The following is a 24,598-nucleotide window of genomic DNA, read 5'->3' as shown; positions in this document are numbered from 1 at the left end:
ATTGTGCTTCTGTGACTCCTTGGTTTCAATCCGAGGAGCTGCCTCTCTGTGCCCTCGGTTCAGTCCTGTCAGGAAGGAGTCTCTCTCCCGCCTGTACCAGCAGCACGATGGAAGAAAGCAAGCTTGATTACTGGGAAACTCTGTGTGCTGCTAAACAGGGCATCTGCCTCAAACTGAGACCCAGTAAGAGATTTCTTGTCTAGTTGGGTTGATTTGAAAATGAAAACTCAATAAATGTATTCTTTATATGTCTTTCTGACTGGTGGATCCGAAGCCTCCCCAGTCAGTTTACCCTGTTTCAGAGCTGGGTTTCTGTCAAACGGACACAGGAGAAGATTTTTATAGCTTCAAGAAGTCATTGTTTTACTTCTTTAAAGTTTGAAACCATTATGAAATACCCACTCTTTGCTACTTTTCTCCTCTGAATATTGGGGTATGTCATTTTAATTGGTTGTGTGTATGTGTATACACACATAAATCAGTGGTCAAATTCATATTTAAAATAGGGAACTCACAGGTGTCCATTTTGGCTTTTCCATCTTCACTAGTGTTTATAACTTTGAGGGGACACCTTTCCTTAGGTTTTATTAACCTTTGACTTCTGATGCTGGAGAAGAAAACTAGCTGTGGATTCAGCCCATTGAACTCAGTTAGTGATGCTTTTGCCAAAAGTGCATTTTCAAACCACCTTAAGAATCAGGTTGCTATGCCCCACGTCCTTTACCGTGACTTTGAGTTGATTTTGCAGGGTGTTGGATGTTCCCCAGCGTGGAGAATCCCAGCACTTGGTTGTTTGCCGCGCTGCCCCGGGTGAGCCCCCTCCCTGCCCGTGAGCACCTTGCAGTCACTCCCGTCCTGCTCCCCAGCACCCCTGCGGGCATGGCCAGCACTCACTCTGCGTCCTTCATGCTTGTTGACTTCATTTTAAGGTTCAGCCTTTTATCTGTTCCTTTTCACTTTAAAAATTGCAATCACTGTGTAATGGCAACTAGATAGTTTCCAGATTCCTCAGTCTTGATGTTAAGATCTGCGTGATGCGGTGCCTACTCATTTTTCTAGCCTTATGCCTTTTTTTGAAACGTGGAACCTTGTGCTTCAGCCAGACTTGCTTATACTTGAAAGTGGCTTTTGCTTTCTTGCCTTTTTCTCATCTGCTCTCCACCTAAAATGGTGCATCATCCCCATACTCAGCCGTGGAATGTTGTCATTCACGGTCTCCCTTCCACTCTGCCTTCTGGGATGTTTCTTCTTGTTCTTCCTCTCTCTCTGCTGGCAGCTGTTGTAACTGAGTGCCTGGCTCTGCGTGGGTGTGGCAGCCCCCTGCGGTTGCCCGTCCCTCCCCACGTCATCCCTTGGCTGGGGACAAGGGCTTGGGCTCACCTTTGTATCCTTTGCAGGGTCCAACCCAACAGGGATTCTTCTTTTTTTTTTTTTAAGATTTATTTATTTTAGAGAAAGCGCACATGGTGGGGAGGGGCAGAGGGAGAAAGAATCTGAAGCAGACTCCCCGCTGAGTGCAGAGCCCCAACAAGGGGCTAGATCCCATGACCCTGAGATCATGACCTGAGGCGAAACCAAGAGTTAGACACTCAGCCACTGAGCCACCCAAGTGCCCCCAACGGGGATTCTTCACAGATAATGTGTTCAAGGTCAGTGGGAAGCTTTTGCAGACTTTTGTACAGAGGAAGTACTTGTTTGGAAGATGAATTTGTGAAGGTTAGATGGTGAAATTGGGAGAAGTTCAAAGACTGGGAGAAGTGAAATCCACTAGAAGGCAAATTTAGACAGGAATGATTGTGGCAGTAAATGCAGAAGCAAATGGGCAGATAAAGATTCCCCTTTAAAGGAAGAAGCAATAAGACTTGGTAAATTAATATTACGGCAGAGGGTTAGGGTCTCAGAGGGTAATATGGGAAGAAGAAAAATTTGCAAAGGTGAAATGAGGTTTTCTGCCTGGGAGAAGATGATGCCATACCAGAAGTCACGCTGCTCGAGGGAGGAGCAGAAGGTATGATGAGCAGCACATTGTCATATTTAAAGAGCTGTAGACATCAGTAGGATTTTTAAAGCAAAATAACCAATATTTAATAGGCACACAGTGCACAGAGCTGCTAATGATGTAGTGGATGAATTTTAGGTCACTTCCATTCCATTCCATTCACTATGCGTTTAGCATAGCGCTGAGAAGTGACCAGCGGGTGCCCTGAACGTGGTGGGTTTGTGATGCTGCCGTGCGGTGCGGTTCGGCGGCGCGCCATGCCCCGCGGTGGCTCTGCGGTGCGGTTCGGTCCCGTGCGGCGCGGTGCAGCCTGGTGCGGTGCGGTCTGGTGGCCGTGCAGTTTGGTGGCGTGGCCAGACAAGCCCCCGTGCTCTAAGAGATGAGAGAGTGGCATGAGCGTGCAGAGGAGGAAGGGGAGTGTGGTCCTTTGAAAAGGGGGACGTGTTTTCCGACACAGCCGCTGTTTGGTGTTCTGGAGACAGAGTGAAGGAGGCAGCGAGTCTGGCGAGGGTCAAAGAGTAGATGTGTGCGAATCACAGGACAGGGCTGGTGCGGGCCGCCGGGTCCTGAGCGACGGCTTCGTCTGGGGCACCTGGACCCCGCGACTGAGCGGCCTGTTCAAGGGGACTGGGTCAGATACGTAGGCAATTAGAATCTAAGTGTGTTTTGTTTTGTTTTTGTTTGAGTAAAATTGGGGAAAATCTAGTGAGAATATTTACATAATTTAGAAAGAGTTAAAAACATCAGTATTGTGTAGTGGTTTTAAATGCTAAAATGCTGTTGAGGCTTAATAGTGTATTTATGTTTTATTTTAAACTATGTTTTAATCTTAAACTGTGAAATATTTTAGGGTGCACTAGATCTATCTGATGTACATTCTCCACCGAAGTCACCAGAAGGCAAAACAAGCGCTCACAGCAGTCCCAGTAAGGTGAGTAGGCCGCGGGTACGAGGACTTCTGCGCTCAGACTCCACGGGGCTCAGCTTTTCTCACCCTCGTCCTCCTTGTTCCAGGTTTTGTTTTGTAATGAAAATGCTGCGTAGTTTCTTGAAATTGCTTTTCTCCCCTTAATGAAGCATATATTTATAACAATTATTTCAGTTTGTTGGTAGTTTTTTTGAATTTTGTGTCATAGAAAGGAATGCACTGCTGAATCACAGAATTGTGAGTTATTTGGACTCGTTTGGTACTTTGAAAATTTTCTTCCTCAGTTGACAAGAGGATTTATTTTTCATTTATAAATCCCTAGCTTGAGGATACTAGGTTCCAGACTGTTGTTCCAGAATATTGTGGTGGTGAATATTGTAGATGGATGACCAGTTTAGAATTGTAAATTATAGTGGTTTTTTTATATTAATGAGCTCTTTTGAGGATTTATAAGAAAATACATGTGCCCTGGGTGTGTGTGTGTGTGTGTGTGTGTGTGTGCGCGTGGTTTATGGGTTGTTCAAGTTAAGGCTGTCTGATTGCCGGAATTTGGCATACTGGAGAAAAATGCTGAGTGGAACACTGGAATTTCAAGTCCAGGATCACAGGAACAGTGATCGTTAGGGGATATGTTGTCTCGGGACTGGTTGCAGCGTCCTATGTGTTGGTACAACCAACCGGTTGTACCCAAGGACGGGTTTGGGTCAGGTTGTGCCCTGACGGCTGCTGTGACTCCCATTCTGCAGGATGCGGGTGGTGCCCTGGGGCACGATGGTGCTGCACTGACTTGTGGGCACAGCGGTACCTCTTCAACTAGGTGGCTTCTAGAGGGTTTCTCTCTTTCAGATGCCTGGGCTCAGACACCAGTGCGTGGTCCCTTTTGTTCTGTCGCTGGGTCTTTATGGTGTTGCTCCTTTTCATTTTTTTCAATTTGGAAATCAAAGGATTTTATGCTTTATTTGCAGCCGAGGGAAGAGACCATCATGCTGTTTGTAGGTGTCCCTTCTCTCTGAGATCTGGTTAGCCTTCGCTGTGGGGAGGGCTTTCCCTCGATGCTCATGGGAGGCTGTCACCATGGTTACAGAGGGAGCAAGGTTGTGAGTAAATTTAAAAAGTCCCTTTAAATGAATTATCAGATATAGGAGCCTTGGTAAAAAAGCTTTGCTTTCTGTGAACATGTCTGGCTGTGAAGGGGTTAAAATTAATGCTTATTCCACAATATCAGTACCTATAGAATTGAGCTGTTTGGAAGTTCTCTTTTTGGCCAGTTATTATTTTGTAAAGCAAAATAGCAACACGAACCTTCTACTGTGGTGCATCTTCAGGATAACAGATTAAAGTCTTTGACATACTTTCTCTACACAAATTTTATTTTCAAGATCTAAGAATTACGATGAGAATCTTTTAAGTCAGGAAATGTTGCCTTAAATACAGAGAAGTGCCGGTAGTTACCAAGGTGGGTTTGGAGAGCAGTAAGCTGTCCTCCAGCTGTCCCCTCGCGCTCGCCGCCTCCTGTCGGCTCCCCGTGCGGCGGGGAGGCCCATGGGGCAGTGGCCGTGTCCGCAGGGCCGTGGCTGACTCGTGTCAAGAGGAGGCCTTCTGGTGGCAGGTGAGCTGCAGTTCCCTGTAGTTCTGAGGATGTGGATTTGGGGTTTCAGAGCTTTCCCCACCTGTTCCTTGCCAGCTCTCTTTTCTCTCTCAGTGGTCTTTGAATCATCTTGGGCTCTCAGGGTACCTCGTCAGGCTGCGTGCCACGGAGAGCACTCGGGGCTCTGGGGCTGTGGGACGTTGTGGCCAAGCCGAGTCCTGCCCGGCCCGCAGGAACCCGCTTTGTGTGCTCCCGAGCAAGGCGAGGCCGGGGCCGCTCTTCGGGGAGGCTGCTCCGGAGGCCAGGCCTGGCTTTGCCATGGAGCGCCGGCCGAGGTGTGGTTCTGCACTAGGCTGCCGTGGGGCGGGGCGGGGGGCGCGGGCCCAGTCACTGCGAGGCTCGGTAGTTACACGCAGGGTGAACCACTGCAGGAGAAGGGAATTCAGGAACGAGGAAAAAAATGTGGGTTTCAGAAAGGAACATATTGATTAGGTTTTCCATTCTTAGGAGCTTTTCTTTTCTTTTTTTTTTTTTTTTTAAAGATTTTATTTATTTGACAGAGAGAGAGAGAATAAGCAGGGGGAGCGGCAGGCAGAGGCAGAGGGAGAAGCAGACTCTCCGCTGAGCAGGGAGCCCGATGCGGGACTCGATCCCAGGACCCTGAGATCATGACCTGAGCTAAGTCAGACGCTTCACTGACTGAGCCACCCAGGTGCCCCCTTGAGAGCTTTTCTAATAAGAAACTTTATTAGTTTGGTTATGGATTAGTTTCTTTGTAAAGATTTATACTTTTTGGTAAAATGTCATTTTATTCTCATGCTCAGATACCAAGGTATAAAGGACAAGGTAAGAAGAAGACAAGCGGGCAGAAGTCTGGTGCCAAGGTAACATGCATGAGGGCAGAGGAAAAAAGCAGCCTCTGCCACAGCAGACCGCCAGCTCTGTGGGCTCCTAGCGGGCACTGAATCCCTGTTGGCCCAGGGTTCAGTGTTCTGTGCAGTGTCACTGTCTTCCAGCTGTGATCAGAATATGATCGCGTCATGGGGCGTAAAACAAAAAGTAATTTGACTTTTCGATTTTTATCCAGGTGAAAATCATACTGTTGGATTTTAAAAATGTGCTGTCAGTTTTACTTTGAGAATTCCTTGTTTTGTTGGCAATAAAGTTGAAAATATTTTCCTTTTGAATGGATGGTCATATACATATTCTTAACGTTATGATTTTTATCTGAGGTAAATAGCGTATCAAACTACTTTTTGGGTAAGTTTCAATTGATAAATTAAAGGCTAAACTTAGTTTCTTTCAAGACATTTTTGTTTGTGTTGAGCATTTGGCGGTGTATCAGACCATTGCACATCGGTTAGCCTTCCCTGGAAGCCCTGGCTCACAGGAGACCCGCGGGGACACGCAGGGCTGGGCGAGCTGATTCTGCAGTGATGGGGCCTTGGCTGCTTTTTTTTTCCTCCCCAAATCATGACAAAAATCGACTAAGCCAGTAGATTAGCTGCTTTTAAAATTTAAATATTACAGGTCTTAGAAGCACTACTCGTCAGTATACTTCTCACATTTGTTTAGAATAAGATACTTAAGATATTTAATTTTTAGTGCTGTAAGAATCTTTGGTTCTTGTTGAACCTTAGGTTATATATAGATTATTGAAGATCTTCAAAATTAAAGGGTTTTTAAAAATTGTATCTGCTGTCTTAGCTGCCTTTAGTTCTAGTGGTTTCACTGGTAGATTCCCATTATTCTATTTGTTACATTATTTTTATGTGTTACTACACGAGAAGACAATTTAGAGCATTAATTAGCAAGTATGTGTGACCAGTTACCTGGTGGGAGTTGCTGTGTGAAGGGCTGCGGTCAAGACAGATTCACTGTGGGCCCCACTGCGGCAGGTGACAGTCTAATTGGAGAGGTGAGACCCACCTTAAGAAAGATGACTAAGAAAATAAAACAGCATATTTTTAAAGATACTTTTAATCAATTTCTTGGACTTTTTAAGAAAGTTAAAAGCATGTTTCATAGTATTAAGTTTTTCTCACTTATCGGTTAAAACACTTTGAAGTCTATACATTGTCTAAACCAGAGCACATTAGAAGACGGATTTTCACCTTTCACTTCCCAGCACACAGCCGTGGTGCCCAGCAGACCGCCAGCTCTGCCGCGGGCAGGCCACGCGGGCTCCCCCGACCGGGGGTGACTGAGGGATCCGGACGGGCCCTGCCCTGCAGTTGTAGGCTCTCCGTCCGGCCCCTTTTATTTCATTTTTTGTATTCTTGACCCAAGATACTTAAGTCACTTTGGAACCTTTTTTTCCCCTCTACTTCCTTGACTTTTTTTCTGAATTGCCTTTCTAAGTCTGTATTATACCCAGCATTGCCTGTTTTCCAGCCTGGCAGGTGAGCCCGTGGCTCTTCATTCCTCAGCCTCTCTGCTTTGCCTCAGGCATGCAGTAGGTTTGCAGATCCTTAATATCCTAACATTCTTAACATCTTAATATTTGAATGCCATGCTGCATGTGGTCATTGAGGTACGTAGCAAGGTGCCCGGGGGAGCCATCCACAGGGGAGCTAGGTGGCATTTCCCTGTTGTGCAGAGCTCTAAGTGGTAGTAACCCTGCCTGCCATGAGCCAGGCGTGCAGTGAAGGGACCATGAGCGGGGCAGCAGGAGAGCCCAGGACATTGAACAAGGACTGTTGATGTGTCTTGTTACTTCTTTTGCGTACAGGAAGGCACAGTATTAATGGCTCATTCAGAGATCCTTGGTGGCTTTCAGAGAAGTTATATTCATATTAGAAATGAACTTTAAAGATTATTCATATATGTATATATACATGTGCGTGTGTGTGTATAAATAATTGATATGTACTTGCTATTATAAACCTGTCAAAGTACAGAGCAAAATACAAGGTTTTTGAAGGAATTTAAGTTGGGTGCAAATAAAAGTTTTTGTTACTGTTGTGAGACAGTAAAGGATGGGTGGGAGAATTGGAATACTTGGTGGAGAAGTATTCGGTGGGAGGGCGTTTCTTTAAACATTCCAAGTCTATATTAACACTTACTTCCAAGGTATCCTCTGTAATAGTCTATTTCAGTGTAAACCCTTTTGTTCTACCAAACATGGTGCCAGTTGTCTGAGGAAAAAAAATGCATATCAAAAATGACAACAGACTTTTGGTAGGTTCTACTAATTTAGGTTTGTTATTTAAGATGTTATTAGATGTTTTTTGTTTGTAATACTTAGATTAAGATGCTTTTTATCACTACATTAAATAATAGGAAAGGTCATCCTTTTTGTAATCAGTTCTCAGGTATTTTAAAACTAGTGTGTGTTGAGGTATTTTTTGCTTCCAGTTCCTTTAAAAGGACTTTTTAAATTTGTTATTCCTTGTTTTCAAAATTCTGGGGTAAGCTGATTAAGGGCAGTGATGAAGACCACAATGTATATATGTTTGGGGTGGGAGGGCAGGCATATTTGTGGGTCTTTTCAGTCTAGACAGGGCTTTCTAGATAAACCATTCACTGTCATTCCCTTATACATACACACACACACACGCACTCTCTCTCTCTCTCTCTCTCTCTCTCTCTCTCCGGGATGGATGAATACACTTGGGTGAACAGTATTCCCAACGCTTCGCCCTTGTGCCTGGCCAGCTCCGCGTTTCCAGCTGCTTCAGATCTGAGACTGGACAGCGGGCATTCCCCGCTGGCCCCCAGGCTGCTGGCTGCATCGGGTGATGGAGCGGAGCACCTGTGCGGAGGGTCATTCTCAAGTCCGGTGTCGGAGCCAGAGATAGGGATCTACGGGAGTTACAGTTAGTCTGTAGAGCACACAGACGGGATTTCTAGAAACACTGAGTTGTTAGAGGAGTTTAAATGTTTGTTTTCTGGTTCTAGAATCCTACAGTGTTTATGTGCTAGGTGAATAAATTTTAAATATATGTGTGTTACCGCTGTGGTAGAATTGTTTAAATCATGGGTCAAGAAAAGGCGTTTGGTGGGGTGGGAGAGGAGAGCTGGGGCCTTGAGGTGTGGGTGGGGAAGGGAATTAATACCCATGCATTTTTTAAATACTTTTGCAGAACTGGGGTATTTCTTTAGCTTTGATGTTTCTCTGTTATGAGCTTGGAAAAACAAAATTATTATTTTTTTTAGGTTCTTAAGATGCTCTAGTGATAATTCATGTTTTGGCACCTGGGAAATTTGTAGTTATTTTCACAGTGAAACTTCTTTCTCTGTGAGGCTCATTTTCTGTTAATCTAGAAATGACTGAAATCCAGATGTGTAAGTGTACTTGTAGACCATTAAGTATATGCTCAAACTTTCTTACAACTTCACAGTAATTCACCATGAAGTTTTAGTCTTGAGATTGGTCCAAGGGAATGTAACGACTGCTGTTCAGTAGGTTTCTAGGTTTTCTGAAAAGACAAACTTTATTATGGGTTTTAGTTATTTAATATAAACACCTATATGTAGGGCTGCCGTGAGAAGGTACACAAACTTGGTGACTTAAAACAACAAGACATTTAGTGTCTCGCGGTTCTGGAGGCTGCAGGTTTGAAATCAGGGTAACGGTGCAGCAGGCTCCCCCTGCGGGCTGGCACGAGAGTCTCTTGCTGGCAGTCCCGGGCGTTCCTTGCCTTGTAGACCCATCACCCCATCCCCGCTGTCCCGTTCACATGTGTTCTCCCCAAGTGTCCTCTCTTGTTGGGTACCGGGCACAGTGGATTAGGGGCCTGCCTCCTGCAGCGTGACCCATCATAACTAGTTACATCTGTCGCGACCCTATTTGTAAGTGAGGGCACGCTCTGAACTACGGGAGTTAGGGCTTCATCTGTTCCGGGAGACACCGTTGAACCCATAACTGCTAAGGCCTGTGAGGCTATCCAGGGAATGAATGCCAAGGCAAGTCTTTGTTTTATACACATAAACATTAGTTACTTGCCTTCCTACCATCTAGATATGGATAAACTGGAGCTAAGTTCAGGAGGAATCTAAATAGTTAAAATTAAGCAAGCACTGTTTGAAACAAAGGCGTGTAACAAAAATCCCCGGACAATGCCTTAAAACTTAAGGTTTTTTAAACAGATCCCAGGGTTTATGTCATGACTTGATTTCTTGTTGCCCAAAAGATTTGGATTTCCTGCATGGAAATTGCTCTTAAAGTTCTGTAGTACTTGAGTGTTAATTTACAGATGTTATGATAAATCTTTCTCTTGGTGTGAATTTTTTTCTAACCTAAAAGTGATTTGGAATTCAGTTCAGTGAATTCCTTAGTAACCCAACTGAGTAACGGTCCTATTGGTAAATAGGTAGCCATAGTTAAAATGACACATTTCTGTGTGGTTTAGAAATGGATTTTGAAAACAGTTCCGAAACAGATCAGGTGTTTTTAAATTTTACTCCCTAGATAACTAAAACTATAATTTTAAAGCAAACTATTATTTTTAAAAATTCATACTGTGCTGAACATCAGAGTGTGCTTGTCCATGAAACTTGTGTTCCTCAAACTAGTCTTTGTTCCTATAGCAGGGGTATTGCTGAATGCAGTCAAAAACTAGTCATGGGTAGATGTTAGTTACTAAGTTTAGATAGTTCATCATGTGGACTTAAGTTATGTTGGTAATGTGTGAATTCATGGGGAAGGCAGACTTTATTGGAATAAGTGTGGTTTTTTTGTAAAGTTGCTTTACATGTACATTACATTCCATTTTATTTCACACCAGTCTGTCCTCAATTTTCTCAGGAGTGTTTTGATGGAGAGAATAGATCTCTCAGGATCTATAATTGTAAATGGGTTTAAATATCACAAGACTTGGTATTTATTTCCAAATGCATATGTCTTTGAAAATCTATAAATCCGGTTTTCAACATTTATAAATCATAAATTACAGTGGCCATGAATCTAAGGAATATGTAAGAGGCTAGTGCTTCTCTGTATTTGATCATACCAGGAAAATTTCAAGAAAGTTGTAAAATGTTTCTGCTCTTGGAAGATATCCTGTGTTGTCTAAAAGATGATAACTTGGTGTTTATTTTTCCAGACCTGTCTTTTACGATAATTAATTTCTGTACAAGGCCCTAGAAATTGTATAGCATATGTCTTGCCTGCTCTCGGCTAGTGCTGGCCTCTGCCTGTTGTAAACGTGCATCTTCATACACGCTCCATTCTGTCTCTACGCGTGCTGAAAGGGCAGTCCTCCTCAGGGAGTGTCTTCTCCAGAAACTTCTCCCCAGCTGCACACGCCTTCTTGCTTAGCTCCCAGCAGCAGCCAGGTTTGGAAGAGCCCGCTCTGGTTGAATTCTTGGGGACACTCACGCCTGCGAACAGGCAGTTCCTTAGGATCGCGTGCTTAGTCGTGGAGGATGGCCGGCCTGCCCCCGCACCGCTCAGGAGAGTCTTCTCGCACACCACAGGCCTTGTACACAGCACGGCCCTCTTCAGTGTGCACGGCTGAATCTTGGGAAATTGTCCGTTTTAACCCACAGAAGCTCTATTTTCATACGACTCAACTGAATAGCGTGACCTGAGTGTTAGGAGCTAAGCTCTGGAATCAGACTTCCGTATTGACCTGACCCTCTCACTTCCTGGGGACCTCGGCACATGACTGGAGTGTCTGCATGCCGCCTCTTCCGTGTCTGCACAGAAGCCAGAACCTGCTCGTCCCGCACCGTAGGCTGCTTTTGAGAGTGAGAAGGACGTAACCTGTGGGAGGACCGGAAGGCGCTCCAGAAATGTCAGCTCCCTCTGTAGTGACGAGCATGGTGGTTTGTGTTTGCTGTTACTCTTGTTACTGACATAGACAGTCTGACCAAGCATGGAGTAAAAAGGCCTTGTGCAACGAGAAATGCACTGGGCTGTTTTGTGCCAACATCACCAGATCAGCGGGATGGGTGTAAAAATGCTTGAGTATTTTGTATGATTCAAGATGCCCGGAGACCTCCATGGCGCAGGTCCCTGGGCACGAGAGGAAGTTATCTGAGAGTCTGAATCCAGACCAGCACTTTCAGTAGCCAGTCTACCTTCGGACGGCAGTGGGAAAGGCGACATCTTTCACCCTGACACCTGTCGCATTCGCCCTGGGTGGAAAACTGCTGTTTTTACTGACGGACGCTTTAGTACTTGGTTCGTGTATGTGAACTATTCTTCCTCTGTTACTAGTAATGCCTTCTCTTTTCTGCAAGTTGGAAATTTACTCATTTTTAAGATAATTTTCGAAGGAGTGATGTGCACTTAAGAGGAAATGCAGAAGTTGTTTATAAATGGAATAGGTAAAGATATTTCCATTTAGGGCGGGAGACAAAGAAAGGCCTGAACACATCATTGTGGACATTTTCTCCTTCAGAAGTCGGCCATGCTATGAACTGGGGGTGAACTGTTAGGTCCTGGAGTTACTCTCCCCCTCATGCACTTGCACACGTAGACACAGATTTGTGTATGTTCATGTGACATTTTGCTATTTAAAATTGCTTATTTATGTTTTATTTCACCAAGGAGGCCTCTTCTCTTTCCCATTTCTTTTTCTAGAAGGCCAGTAATGATGCTAGTCAGAGTGATACGAGTGTCTCCTCATCAGAACCAAAGAGCAAAGGTGGTCTCCGCTTGCTGGCCCACGAAACGAAAACTGGATCTTTCTTAAGTAACAAAAGTCTAGATGTCAAAGACAAAGCGGGTCTTTGTCCAGATGAAGATGATATGGAAGGGGATTCTTTCTTTGATGATCCCATTCCTAAACCAGAAAAAACTTATGGTTGGTGAGTAAACTCTTTTTGGATTATCAAACTAGGGGCTTAAAAATACAATTTCTAAATATATTTAAAAAATGAGCTGCTAAAACTTCTATACTTATTGAATATGTAAGTCTGATTTTCTGTCCATAAAGCCTTTTATGTTGTAAAATAATTCCCGCTGGTAAAAAGCGTAGATATTCGTAATTTCTGTAGGGAAGTGTAGACTGAGTGCCCGTCACGTGCCAGGCGCTGTTCCAGGCGCGAGCTGCGCGGCCAGAACACAGCAGAGCCCCTGCCGTCAGAAGCTGACAGGCCCGTGGGCAGAGGCAGCGAGAAGTGAGAGTCCGCACACTCTGGGCTGGCTGGATGCGGCCGGAGTGACGGGGCGGAGCAGGGGCGGGGGCGGGTGAGCGTGCGGAGGTGCGTGCTGTCCCGTGATGGCGTTAGGTCAGGGAGGGCCTGCCTTCGAGGGGCTGGTTGAGCAAAGAGCCCAAGCTCGTGAGAGAGTCAGCCCGGCGGATCCCGGATACCGGATCCCGGAGCCCCAGGCAGCGCGGGCAGAGGTGAGCGACAGGTCAGAGAACGGCTGGCGGCGTTGGGGGGCTGGCGGCGTTGGGGAGCCGCCTCCGGTCGGGGCGGCGCTGACTCTAGCAGGAGTGGGGCTTTACCCCGAGGGACACTGGGGGCCCCGGGGTCTGAGCAGCAGAGTGACTGGCTCCCTGGGCTGCTGGGTCTCCAGCCGGGAAGCTGTCAGGATTCTCCAGGTGAAAGATGATGGCAAAAGTGGTGAGAAATAGATGGTTTGGGGATGTCTTTTGAGGTTAGATCCAAAAGGATTTGTTGTTAAGTGTTAAAGAATAAAGTGACATCAAGGGAAGTTCAGGGTTTTCAGCTGAGTAACCAGAAGGTGGACACCACCACTGACAGGTGAAGCATGGCGAGCAGGGTTGGCTGCACAGGTGGGCCAGGTGACAGTCTGGAACTCACTTCTGATGGGTCAGGTGTGGGCAGGTTGCTAATGCACAGGTGAAGCCGGCTGCAGGGAAGGGGTCTGGGCATGAGGGGAGAGGTTTCCGTGTTCGATCCTGCTGCCAGTGGAGCCTAGAGGTGGTCACCTGGGAAGTGAGTGGCACCTGGAGATGAGCGAGGGGAGGAGGAGGAGGAAGAGGGAAGGGGACCGAGAGGACCCAGGAGAGGTGTTCTGGAAGGAGGAGGCCAGAGTGAGTCCTTGAGCTAAGTTCTGAAAGTCAGCCAGGGCGCACAGCAGCTTGGAGGCGGGGATGATGGGATTGTGGGGGGGGGGGTAGGGGACAGGGTATCAGAGGATTAGAATGGGTTTAGGAAAGGATGGGCGGGATTGTAGGTGGGGAGTGCTTTCCTGGTGAGTTGTGTTGTTCAGGGGTGTGGAGGAGCGGGGTGGGGAAAAATAGCGGGAAATCACAGTGCGCATGTCTGCTGAGAACAGTCCTGCATTAAGAGAGGAGACGAGTGATGTGCAGGGGGTGCTGTGCTTGGGGGCGCAGAGCACCCCCTTGCGGAGGCTGCTGGAAGGAGGGGGTGTGGGCGCACTGTGGGCAGGTGGGCAGGTGGGGGGGGTGTGCGGGCAGCAGCCTGTGAAGGTTCCCACCTGAGTGGGGGGTGCAGGGCAGGGTTGGAGAGGAGGCCTCCGAGAGGTAGGAAGTGGCGGGAGGGGGTGCGCAGGAGGGCAGAGCGCAGGGCTGTTGGGGAGATCAGCTGGCGGGGCTGTGGTGCCTCTTCCCCACGACCTGGCTGCGCGGGTCACCTGTGCTGTCCCCTGCCTGCATTGCTGGGCGCTGGAAGGGGCCTCTGATAAAAGTCACGGACACTGAAGATGGCAAACAGCGGTATCATTTGGGAGCTGAGCGGATTTCTCACTGATAACTTGCCCCGTGGATTTGTGATGACGCTCAGCCTGCCTCGCCTTGTAGGTATGCTTGATGGTTTTGAGTCTATGAAGCGTATAACCTGTCTTTCCCAGCACTGTGTGCATGTACGGTGTATTCACGTTGCTTATGTCTTAGTGGCCGAACGTAAGTGTGACCTTTAACTGTACGCTTGTTTCTTGTTAGGAGAAGTGAACCTAGTAAGCAAGCAGGAAGCCTTGCATCACTCTCTGACGCGCCCCCCTTGAAAAGTGGACTCAGCTCCCTTACTGGAGCCCCCTCATTGAAAGACTCTGAAAGTGAGTGCCTGGAAGCCCCCGGGTCTCCTTACTGAAGACATGGACTTGGAGGACTCAGGATGTGTTTTCTCTTAAATGCTATGTGGTCATTGTTTATTGTTCAGGAAAAGCCCATAATTTTACCAGTGATAGTTCCTGTTCTTTGCGCTTTAATAAGGTTGTGTTCACTTCATCGTTTTGTCTTGTTTTTCCTGTGCCATCAAAATACTTTTTTTTAGGAAATTGACTTTTTACCTGCCTTATATAGTAAACATTTTTAAGTCCTTTCTCTGTTGTTGGACATTTAGATTGATTTGAGTAGGATTTAAATTCAGTTCTTAAGAATTTGTTTTTTAGATTCTGTGATACCACAGAATGTTAAAATATTCGTCTTTTAGCTATTGGATCTGTTTTATCTTTTTTTTCTACTTTGGATATTGGCATCACTTTCTTTTTGTGTGTATGTTTTGTTTTGTTTTTTTTTTTGACTCATGATAGTAGGTTTATTTTACTTTTTTTTATTATGTTATGTTAATCACCATACATTACATCATTAGTTTTTGATGGAGTGTTCCTTGATCCATTGTTTGCGTATAACACCCAGTGCTCCATGCAGAATGTGCCCTCTTTAATACCCATCACCAGGCTAACCCATCCCCCCACCCCTCTCCCCTCTAGAACCCTCAGTTTGTTTCTCAGAGTCCATCGTCTCTCATGGTTGTCTCCCCCTCTGATTTCCCCCCCTCATTCTTCCCTTCCTGCTATCTTCTTTTTTTTTTTTTAACATATAATGTATTATTTGTTTCATAAGTACAGGTATGTTTGATTTTTTAGATTATTTTTTCATCATGATAATTGTATGTTTTAATCCCCATCACCTGTTTCTTAAATTCCACATTCCAGTGAAGTCATACGGTATTTGTCTTTCTTTGACTGACTTCACTCAGCATTATACTCTGTATCTCTATTTATGTTGTGCAAATGGCGAGATTTCAATGGGGTATGAATCTGATGTGTTTACGTGTAGCAGAGAGGTGGGGTGTCAGGCAGGCATGGAATGGCCATACGACTACAGTTCACTTCCTGCCCCCTCCCCACACACAGACGGCACCAAGACCAAGGATTCGAAAGCACAGCCTTAAACACGGAGATATGTGCGTGAACTTCATTTACTGTATCATAGTAAATGTAGATTTCATCGACAGCATGTTCACAGGCATAAATGTGCCTCTTTTGAGAACATTTCCTAAAAAGCAGATCTTTATTAGGAAATTGTGGTATGAATTTGTGTAATTTTGCAGTATTTATTAACCTTTCTATGTCATGTGTTGGGGCAGTAGGATTTGCCGGGACAGGCGAAGGAGATGATGTGTGGCTGCTTTTAGCCATCTGGCAAACTTGCCACATGTTTGCTAATGCACCCCATCAGTTTCCCTCTTGTTGTCCTTTCTCCTGGTCTTTGTCACCTGCAGTAGGAGTCTAGCATGTCATCATCACATCACTCTTAACACTGATCAGGGAAGAATGATGTGGACAGGACATTGAGCACTTGGGACTGAAGAAATAAAACCAGTGAGGTCAGTTGGGTAAATGGAATAGCAATTGAATTAAAGCAACATTGAGAAGTTCAGAGGAAAGTAAAATTGATGAGAGTAATTAACTCATACCCGGTGAGGCTTGTTATAGATGGTGACGCCGGATAGTTGGGCCAGAAAGTATTTTGGTGGTCAGGTTCCAGTAAAGTCTACGTGTTTACGTGTGGTGACATGTGGTGACGTGTGGTGACGTGTGGTGACCAAGGGCAGGCAGTGCATGACGTCAGCATCATCAGAGCTTGTAATTCTTTCTTGGTGTTTGGTTTGGACGTTTTAGTCATAAACCCTATGCTGAAGAAAAGTGGTACAGTTTAGAGATTGTTGTATTCTCAAAGTCAATTTATGTGAATATTTTTCTTCACAGGTAAAAGAGGAAACACAGTTTTGAAAGATCTGAAGTTGGTCAATGATAAAATTGGATCACTTGGATTAGGTAACTAGATTTCTAATTTTAGCATTGATGGCCCGAAGGTGATTATTTTTTAGAATAAAATCTAAATTGAAGTGGCTTAGCCTACAGTGAGCACTTTGTAATTAGATGTTTGGATGGTCTTCGTGAATCCAGGGTTACTCCATATGCCGGGGTGGATAAAACAGCCAACCGCAACAGACTCTCCTTGTGGAGCTCGGATTCTAGTAGGGAAGATCTGCATCAGACAGGTCCCTACAGATACTTGGAGTTGAGAGTCCATATGCAGTGGTGTGGAAATGGATAGTAGGGTGACTTACCCTAGCCTAGGCATTCCGGAAAGGCCTCACCTAGGAAGTGACTTCTCTGCCAGGACCTGATGGGTCAGGGCCAAGGGGAGAGGTTTCAGCTCAGACTGACGACAGTTTGTGCAAAGGCAGTCACTTTTTTTTTTAAGATTTATTTGAGAGAGTGTGTGAGTGGTGGGAGGGGTAGAGGGGGAGGGAAAGAATCTCAAGCAGACTCTCCACTGAGTGCGGAGCCAGATATGGGGCTCCATCCCATGACCCTGAGATCATGACCTGAGCCGAACCCGAGTCAGTCGCTCAGCTGACGACACCACCCAGGCGTGCCCCTCCCCCCAGCGCACTTCTTCCTGCAGGAATTGGATGTTACAGAAAGTAGAAATTACACATCACTTCCCTGTTCTCTTCCACTCCTGCCCCTCCCCCTTTGCACTTTGGTTAAAGTCCTGAGCATGACGTTCTAGGCCTTCGGTGGCCCCTGCCAGCCTTTCTACTCTTCCCTCCTCTTGTCTCCCCCCTCCACCCCCCAGACTCATTATTTTGAGGGTGTATTGGTGTCCTCACTGTTTTCCAAACCACTGCACCCTTCCTGTCTCTGGGCCTTTGCATGTGTTTCTTGTGGGAACCCACGTTCCCCAATAATTTGTATGTCTGGTACCTTCTTTAGGTTTTCCCTCAGAGAGTTCTCTCCAGGCCCTCTAACAGCATCTGGTTTGTCTGGCTGTCGGCTGCCTCTTTCTTTCCACTGGCGCTCCTTGAGGCTAGAAACACCGCTTACTCTGGTACTTCAGGGGTCCTGGGAGTCGCACACATATTTGACAAATGGATAAAGTAATCATGGGCTTTATCGGAAGAGGATCAACTTGTCTGACTAGTCTACAACTTGAATGCCCTCAGGGATGCGTCTGTGTAGACATAGTCTGGTCTGATACTTGGAGGGACTCACGAGCATCCAGGGTTCTCCGAGCCCTGCCGGCCGCTGAGCCGGGCCTCCTCTTCACGGTCTGCGCTCTTCTTCTGGCAGCCACACACATGGCCGTGTGTCCTCCCTGTGCCGGCCGTCCCTGGAAGATGGCTCTCGGGGGCCTTTCCCTGTTCCTCAGGTGATGTGGAGGGGGAGGGGGATTCGGAAGTCTTCAGGTGCTCGGGCCGCGCGGTCACACGCTGGTGATGCTGCTCCGTTCGTCTGCAGCCCTTGCTCGTCCCGCGGCCTTCTGTGGGGAGCAGACCGTGTCCCAGGCTTGGGTCCAGCCCTTCGCACGTATGGATCCTGACGCGAGCCCTGTGTTTGGTGTGGGTTTGGCCATCTTCACAGCTGAGGGAACGGCCAAGGAAGGTTACCTAGTTCTCCCACGGGCTGACAGCTCTTCACGGGGGAGCTGGGATTTGAACCCCGTTACGTCTCACTGAGTGAGATGCTCCTGTTTGCTTTGCTCTGTAGCCTCTTCACACTTCGTGATCCTTTGAAATTTTATATACTATGTTGAGTTGAAAGTATCAGTAACAGGGACGGGACACCTGGGTGGCTCAGTCGTTAAGCATCTGCCTTCGGCTCAGGTCATGATCCCAGGTCCTGGGATCGAGTCCTGCATCCGGCTCCCTGCTCAGCGGGGAGCCTGCTTCTCCCTCTCCCAGCTGCTCATGCTCTATCTCTTGCTATTTCTCGCTTGCTCTCTTGCTCTCTGACAAATAAAAAAAACCTTTAAAAAAAAATCTCAAAAAAAGTGTCAGTAACAGTTATGATAACTTGCTCTTATCATGAATATAATATCATTTAATATCAAATGACTTTATAAATGGTAAACATACAATGCAATTAAGCTTTTAGAGACTTGGAATAAAAGACCGGGTATTAACTACATTTTATGACATTTTATTGTTTCCTAGGCAGTTTATTTGGTCATTTGCTTTCATATCACATATGTTAAAAATACTATTTCTGATCCTGGTGACTTCTTTTTTACTGCTGCAATATAATTCATTAATGTAGTTTTTCCTGAAGGAAATGTGTGTGTGTGATTGCAGATAAATTGTGGATGTTGGTATAAACATAACATATCTTTTCTTAAACTTACCAGGGACTGGAGAAGAAGATGACTACGTTGATGATTTTAATAGGTGAGAAACATAGTTGGGCAACAAATACAGTGTAAACAGTTTCTGACACAGGAAGTAGGACAGAATTCCATTTGTGCTCATTTTAGTGTATTAGACTCTCCTGTTCGTACTGATTGCAGATGGAGAGAAGACAGTTAATCCAGGATTATACACTGGACTTTGAAGCCTGTTTCGGTTTGGCATTAGAATGTGAACAAATGTGTTACGTCCAGAAAACTTGATAAGAATGGGTCAAGCAGAGGCCCCAAGGAACGGACGCAGAGTCGCTCAGAGGTGTCAGGTTGTCAGGATCCATGTGCTCTCCCCAGATGCGGCGGTGGGGGAGGGGGGGAGGCACACACAACTTTAAAAATGGCCCTCTCCAGTTACTGTTCTGATTCAGATGACATCGCTTAATACTTTGTTTCAGACCACTTTTTTACATACATAAGGACAGTATAATCCTATGAGTTGCCTAATAATTTGGAAATAATATTTGTCATGGATACGATTAGAAATTTTAAATTAGAGTCTGAGAATTTTATACAATTGACAGGTTCTTTTTCTTCCCCCAATTGGGAATTTATGTTTATTTTTTAACAGAATAATTTATTGGGCACCTGGGTGGCTCAGTTGGTTAAGCGACTGCCTTCAGTTCAGGTCACGATCCTGGAGTCCTGGGATCAAGTCCTGCGTCAGCCTCCCTGCTCAGCAGGGAGTCTGCCTTGCCCTCTGACCCTGCCGCCTCTCATGCTTTCTCTCTCTGTCTCATTCTTTCTCTCTCAAATAAATAAAATCTTAAAAAAAACACTAATTTATTAAATAGTTTTTTTTTTTTGAGGAGTGGCATGATGTAGTAGATGAAATAGTACAAATCTGGGTTTGCGTCTTCCTTGATCTTGTGGCCACGGTCACCTTTATGGATCTTCGTTTTCTAGTCTCTTGAAGTGACTCGCCTGTTTGTGGCTCACTAAGTCACTTTAAGGATCAAGTGAGATAATATGTATGAAATTCATTAAATTTAATATCATTTTATTATATTTTATTTAAATGTTTATATTCAGCGTTCTTTTTTCTTTTCTTTCTCTCAAACTAGTACCAGCCATCGCTCAGAGAAAAGTGAGCTGAGTATTGGTGAAGAGATCGAAGAAGATCTTTCTGTGGAAATTGACGACCTCAATACCAGTGATAAAGTACGGTGCGGGCGCTGCCTGGGGAGTGCTGCGTGTGCCCGAGTCTCTTGCGGTGGTGGACCGCAGAGCTTTAACAAAGTCCTGGCCCCGGCTCTGGAGTCCGAACTGGCCACCTGGTGGTGTAGTCAGCAGAAGCAAGTCGTCCTGTTTGGAGAAGTCAGGCTAGAAAGTGGCGCAGGTGTAAGAGAGGCGGTGAAGCTGCGTCTCAGCGGGCAGGTCAGCTCAGCCCGTGGGGGCGGCACAGCAGAAGGGGACTCAGGCTCTACAGTGAGGAGTCCCCCACGGAGGTCCACATACGACCTTTTTATTAGGCAGACAGCGGCGTATGCTTCGATGTGTGTCAGGAGAGGCCAGGGAGCCTCGGGATCTCCTGTCGTGCCCACAGAAAGCTGCAGCCCGGTCAGGCGAGGGCCTCTCGGGTCGTAGGTCCTTACAGCCTGGAGGTGAACGTTGCTTTCCAGAGTGAGGAGGGAGTGCTCGTGACCATCAAGGGATTAGCAGACGGGAAGGCCTTTGAGAGGGGTTATAATGAAATGTTATAATGTTTCATTATGGTGTTATAATGAGATGAAATGTTAATAATGAAAACACGTCTGAGCCAGCAACGTCTGGGCACGTGTTCTTTCATGGACTGTGGTTCTTAGGCAAGCTTTAACCTTCAGTCCTTGGCTGGTTTGTTCGTGCAGTGGAAGTGGGAATGCCTGCCTCCCAGGATTGTTGGTGAGGTTGAGTGAGAACTCCCGACACGTGGTCAGCCTCCACGGTCTGCCTCTTACCTGGCACCTCATGCCGGCCTCGGAGGCCACCGCGTGCTGCGTTAAAGTTACCAGAGGGGCTCCAGACGGGTTATTTTAGCAGGTTTTTGTGTTGTTGTTAATGTAGAGTTTTGCTATTAGCTCAGTCTTTTGGTAATTCTCACAGATTTCAAAATAGGAAGAGGGTGAGGTAGAGGACTTAGGAATATGAAGCAGTTTGTAGAGTATAAGGTATTTAAATTATAGCAATGTATTTTAAGAATTGTTTATGACTCTGCATTCTGATACTGGTTCTTTTTTTTTCTTTTGAATAACCAAGCTTGATGACCTGACACAGGACCTGACTGTGTCCCAGCTCAGTGACGTTGCAGATTATCTGGAAGATGTTGCATAGACGTGAAAGAAGGAAGTATTCTAATCAACAAAGGACAAAGGACTCTGATCAGTTCCATTTTTTTTTTCCCCAGACAATCACTCTTTGCTGGAATGTCTGCTCCCTATTGGTGCCTTGTGTTTCAAAAAGACTGCAGATATTTTTAAAAATTTAAGTTTTCATTATACTAAACAAAAGCTTCCTAGTTGAGCCCATGTGTGGAAGATACAATATTCTTAATTTGGTTTGGCTACACATTTCTCTGTGGAAGTTGATTATCTATAGCTCAAATTCATTACAAGGAGTGAACCCATGAAAATATGAGTATTAATAGCTTACTGAAAGGTGTCAATAAAGCTGTAGGTTCACACAACTCTGTGTGTGTGTGTGGCTTTAGCCATCCAGAATCAAAGCATATTTGATACTAGGCGGTTGTGCAGAGAGTTGGCAAAGTGGCCTGAAGCTTATTACCGAAAGTTAGATTTGATATGTCAGCTTTATTTTGTATTTCCTTCCATGTGGAAGGGTTGTTAGACCAGTAAGCTTTTATTAAATACTCCTGTGTGTGCTAGTTTTGCTTGTTTCGAAGAAATCTAGAGGTCGTTTTGACTTCTAATCCATGAATTGTCGCTGACAGCAGTCGTGGTCGCCTCCCTGTCCATAGAAGAAGCTGTTGGTCACAGGCTGTCTTCTTTATTGTTGTAATTTATTGTGTTTGAAGATGCCTGGAAACATACTTGATACCAGAATGCATCTGAAACCACCAAGCAGTGCTTTTATTTCCGATCTGTAAGTTGATCGTATTAAAATCCAAATTGGACTGTCCAGCAGTAATGGCCTCAGACCGTATCCAGAGTGCTGGGCTTTGTGCACTGTCCGTATTTCCTTGCAGCCCCGTCCGGATGGAGGCGGCGCTGGCCTGCGGGCAGCCTCGCTCCCTCTGCCCGAGCCGTGCTGCTGTCCCGGGGGGTCGCTGACCCGCACTGCTGGGGGTGCTGCGTGTGTTCCCAGGACTGTAAGTGAAGCTGTGAGCGTGTGCTACATTTTGTACTTTTTTATTTGAATTAAATTATGTTTTTTTATTAAAAGTCACCTTTATTAATAAAGAGTAAGCTAGACCTACTTGATTGATTTCAGTAAGTGAGCAGACTTCGTCGTTCCGGTAGTGCCGGTTTTTCCTGTCTGCCTCAGTGTTACGGAAGTCTTTGCCGGGCCCTCGTATGGGAAGGGCAGTGATAACGAAAGGGTTGCGATTATATAACATGACAGTGTGATTGTGTAACATCTAAGTGAAACTGAGCCACAAACACCAAGAGGAAGTCGGACAGAAAGTGGGCCAGTGCGACCCGGGAGCCGCTCTGTGGGCCTGCCCTCACTCTGTGGGCTCTGACCTCAGTCCTGGTGGCGTGCCGTGTCCCGTGTGAGTACGCAGCGCCGGGTGGGGATGTCATCTGTTGCTAAAAGTCCCCCGATGTGCTTGTTGTAAAGTGCATTTCCCTAGATGTCCTCTCTGTAAACGTTGCTTTCTATAAAGCTTTGTGTTCTGCTCTGGGCCTCTCGAATCTGAGTCAACTGTGTGACTTATTTTTTATATTATCTGAAAGGAGAGCAGGAGGTGGCTTTTTAAATTTATGGAAAACTTTGAACAGCAGCATCTGAAATTTGTCATTCTTCTGTTACCCAGAGAATCTGACCTTTTGAGGACATCTGGGAGGACGGGCAGAAAGGGCCAAACATGGAGCCCTCCTCCATCATCGGCCATATACCTAGTGATGAGAAGTTCCATTTCCACATGTGTATCTCAGTTAGATAGGTTTTGAGCATGTAACTAGTATTTTCTTTTTGTTTCGAAATACATTTTGACAGACTCATCCATGAAACACATTTTCATGGTAAAACCTGAATTTTACAGTGGAATTTTTCAAGTGTGAGGTGTCATTTTATTGATAACTCAAAGTGAATAAAAAGCTTTTATTCCCTCCTATTTGTGTCCCTGCCCCTATTTTTTTTTTTTAATTTTATTATGTTAGTCACCATACAATACATCATTAGTTTTTGATGTAGTGATCCACGATCCATTGTTTTCATATAACACCCAGTGCTCCATGCAGTACGTGCCCTCCTTAATACCCATCACCGTGCTAACCCATCCCCCCACCCCCTCCCCTCTAAAACCCTGTTTGTTTCTCAGGTCCATAGTCTCTCATGGTTCATCTCTCCTTCCAATTCCCCCCGCCCATTTTTCCCTTCCTTCTCCTAATGTCCTCCATGTTATTCCTTATGTTCCACAAATAAGTGAAACCATATGATAATTGACTTTCTCTGCTTGACTTATTTCACTTAGCATAATCTCCTCCAGTCCCATCCATGTTGATGTAAAAGTTGGGTATTCATCCTTTCTGATGTCTGAGTAATATTCCATTGTATATATGGACCACATGTTCTTTATCCATTTGTCTGTTGAAGGGCATCTCGGCTCTTTCCACAGTTTGGTTATTGCGGACATTGCTGCTGTGAACATTGGGGTGCATATGGCCCTTCTTTTCACTACATCTGTGTCTTTGGGGTAAATACCCAGGAGTGCAATTGCTGGGTCATAGGGTAGCTCTATTTTTAATTTTTTGAGGAACCTCCACACTGTTTTCCAAAGTGGCTGTACCAACTTGCATTCCCACCAACAGTGTAAGAGGGTTCCCCTTTCTCCACAACCTCTCCAACATTTGTTGTTTCTTTCCCTGTCCATTTTTGCCATTCTAACTGGTGTAAGGTGGTATCTCAGTGTGGTTTTGATTTGGATTTCCCTGATGGCTAATGATGAACATTTTTTCATGTGTCTGTTAGCCATTTGTATGTCTTCTTCAGAGAAGTGTCTGTTCATCTCTTCTGCCCACTTTTTGACTTGATTATTTGTTTTTTGGGTGTTGAGTTTGAGAAGTTCTTTATAGATTTTGGATACCAGCCCTTTATCTGTAGTGTCATTTGCAAATATCTTCTCCCATTCTGTGGGTTGCCTCTTTGCTTTGTTGACTGTTTCCTTTGCTGTGCAGAAGCTTTTTATCTTGATGAAGTCCCAAAAGTTCATTTTTGCTTTTGTTTCACCAGCTTTTGGAGATGTATCTTGAAAGAAGTTGCTGTGGCCGATGTCAAAGAGGTTACTGCCTATGTTCTCCTCTAGGATTTTGATGGATTCCTGTCTCACATTGAGGTCTTTCATCCACTTTGAGTTTATCTTTGTGAGTGGTGTTAGAGAATGGTCGAGTTTCATTCTTCTGCATGTGGCTGTCCAATTTTCCCAGCACCATTTATTGAAGAGACTGTCTTTTTTCCATTGCATGTTTTTTCCTGCTTTGTCAAAGATTATTTGACCATAGAGTTGAGGGTCCATATCTGGGTTCTCTATTCTGTTCCATTGGTCTGTATGTCTGTTTTTGTGCCAGTAC

The 24,598-nt window shown here is 45.4% G+C and overlaps 1 protein-coding gene across 4 annotated transcripts in view; it reads left to right on the top strand.

The window, feature by feature from the left end:
- The window catches only part of CEP43 (centrosomal protein 43), a 30,191-nt gene extending 7,466 nt beyond the window's left edge, over positions 1-22,725 (top strand). The window contains exons 6-13 of one of the 4 annotated variants that reach the window (XM_036102635.2): positions 2,850-2,930; positions 5,340-5,399; positions 12,047-12,273; positions 14,340-14,452; positions 16,391-16,459; positions 18,819-18,858; positions 19,934-20,030; positions 21,105-22,725. In XM_036102635.2, the coding sequence (XP_035958528.1) occupies positions 2,850-2,930; positions 5,340-5,399; positions 12,047-12,273; positions 14,340-14,452; positions 16,391-16,459; positions 18,819-18,858; positions 19,934-20,030; positions 21,105-21,179 (762 nt within the window). In that variant the 3' untranslated portion in view covers positions 21,180-22,725. The remainder of the gene's footprint in view (positions 1-2,849; positions 2,931-5,339; positions 5,400-12,046; positions 12,274-14,339; positions 14,453-16,390; positions 16,460-18,818; positions 18,859-19,933; positions 20,031-21,104) is intronic. The other 3 variants (XM_036102637.2, XM_036102636.2, XM_036102638.2) reach the window with 3 other exon arrangements.
- The last annotated feature ends 1,873 nt before the right edge of the window (positions 22,726-24,598 follow it).

This window comes from Halichoerus grypus, chromosome 9, assembly GCF_964656455.1.
Source record: "Halichoerus grypus chromosome 9, mHalGry1.hap1.1, whole genome shotgun sequence".
Taxonomy (NCBI): Eukaryota; Metazoa; Chordata; class Mammalia; order Carnivora; family Phocidae; genus Halichoerus; species Halichoerus grypus.
The sequence above is the reverse complement of the archived record's forward strand: the minus strand, read 5'-3'. Positions and strand labels throughout refer to the sequence as shown.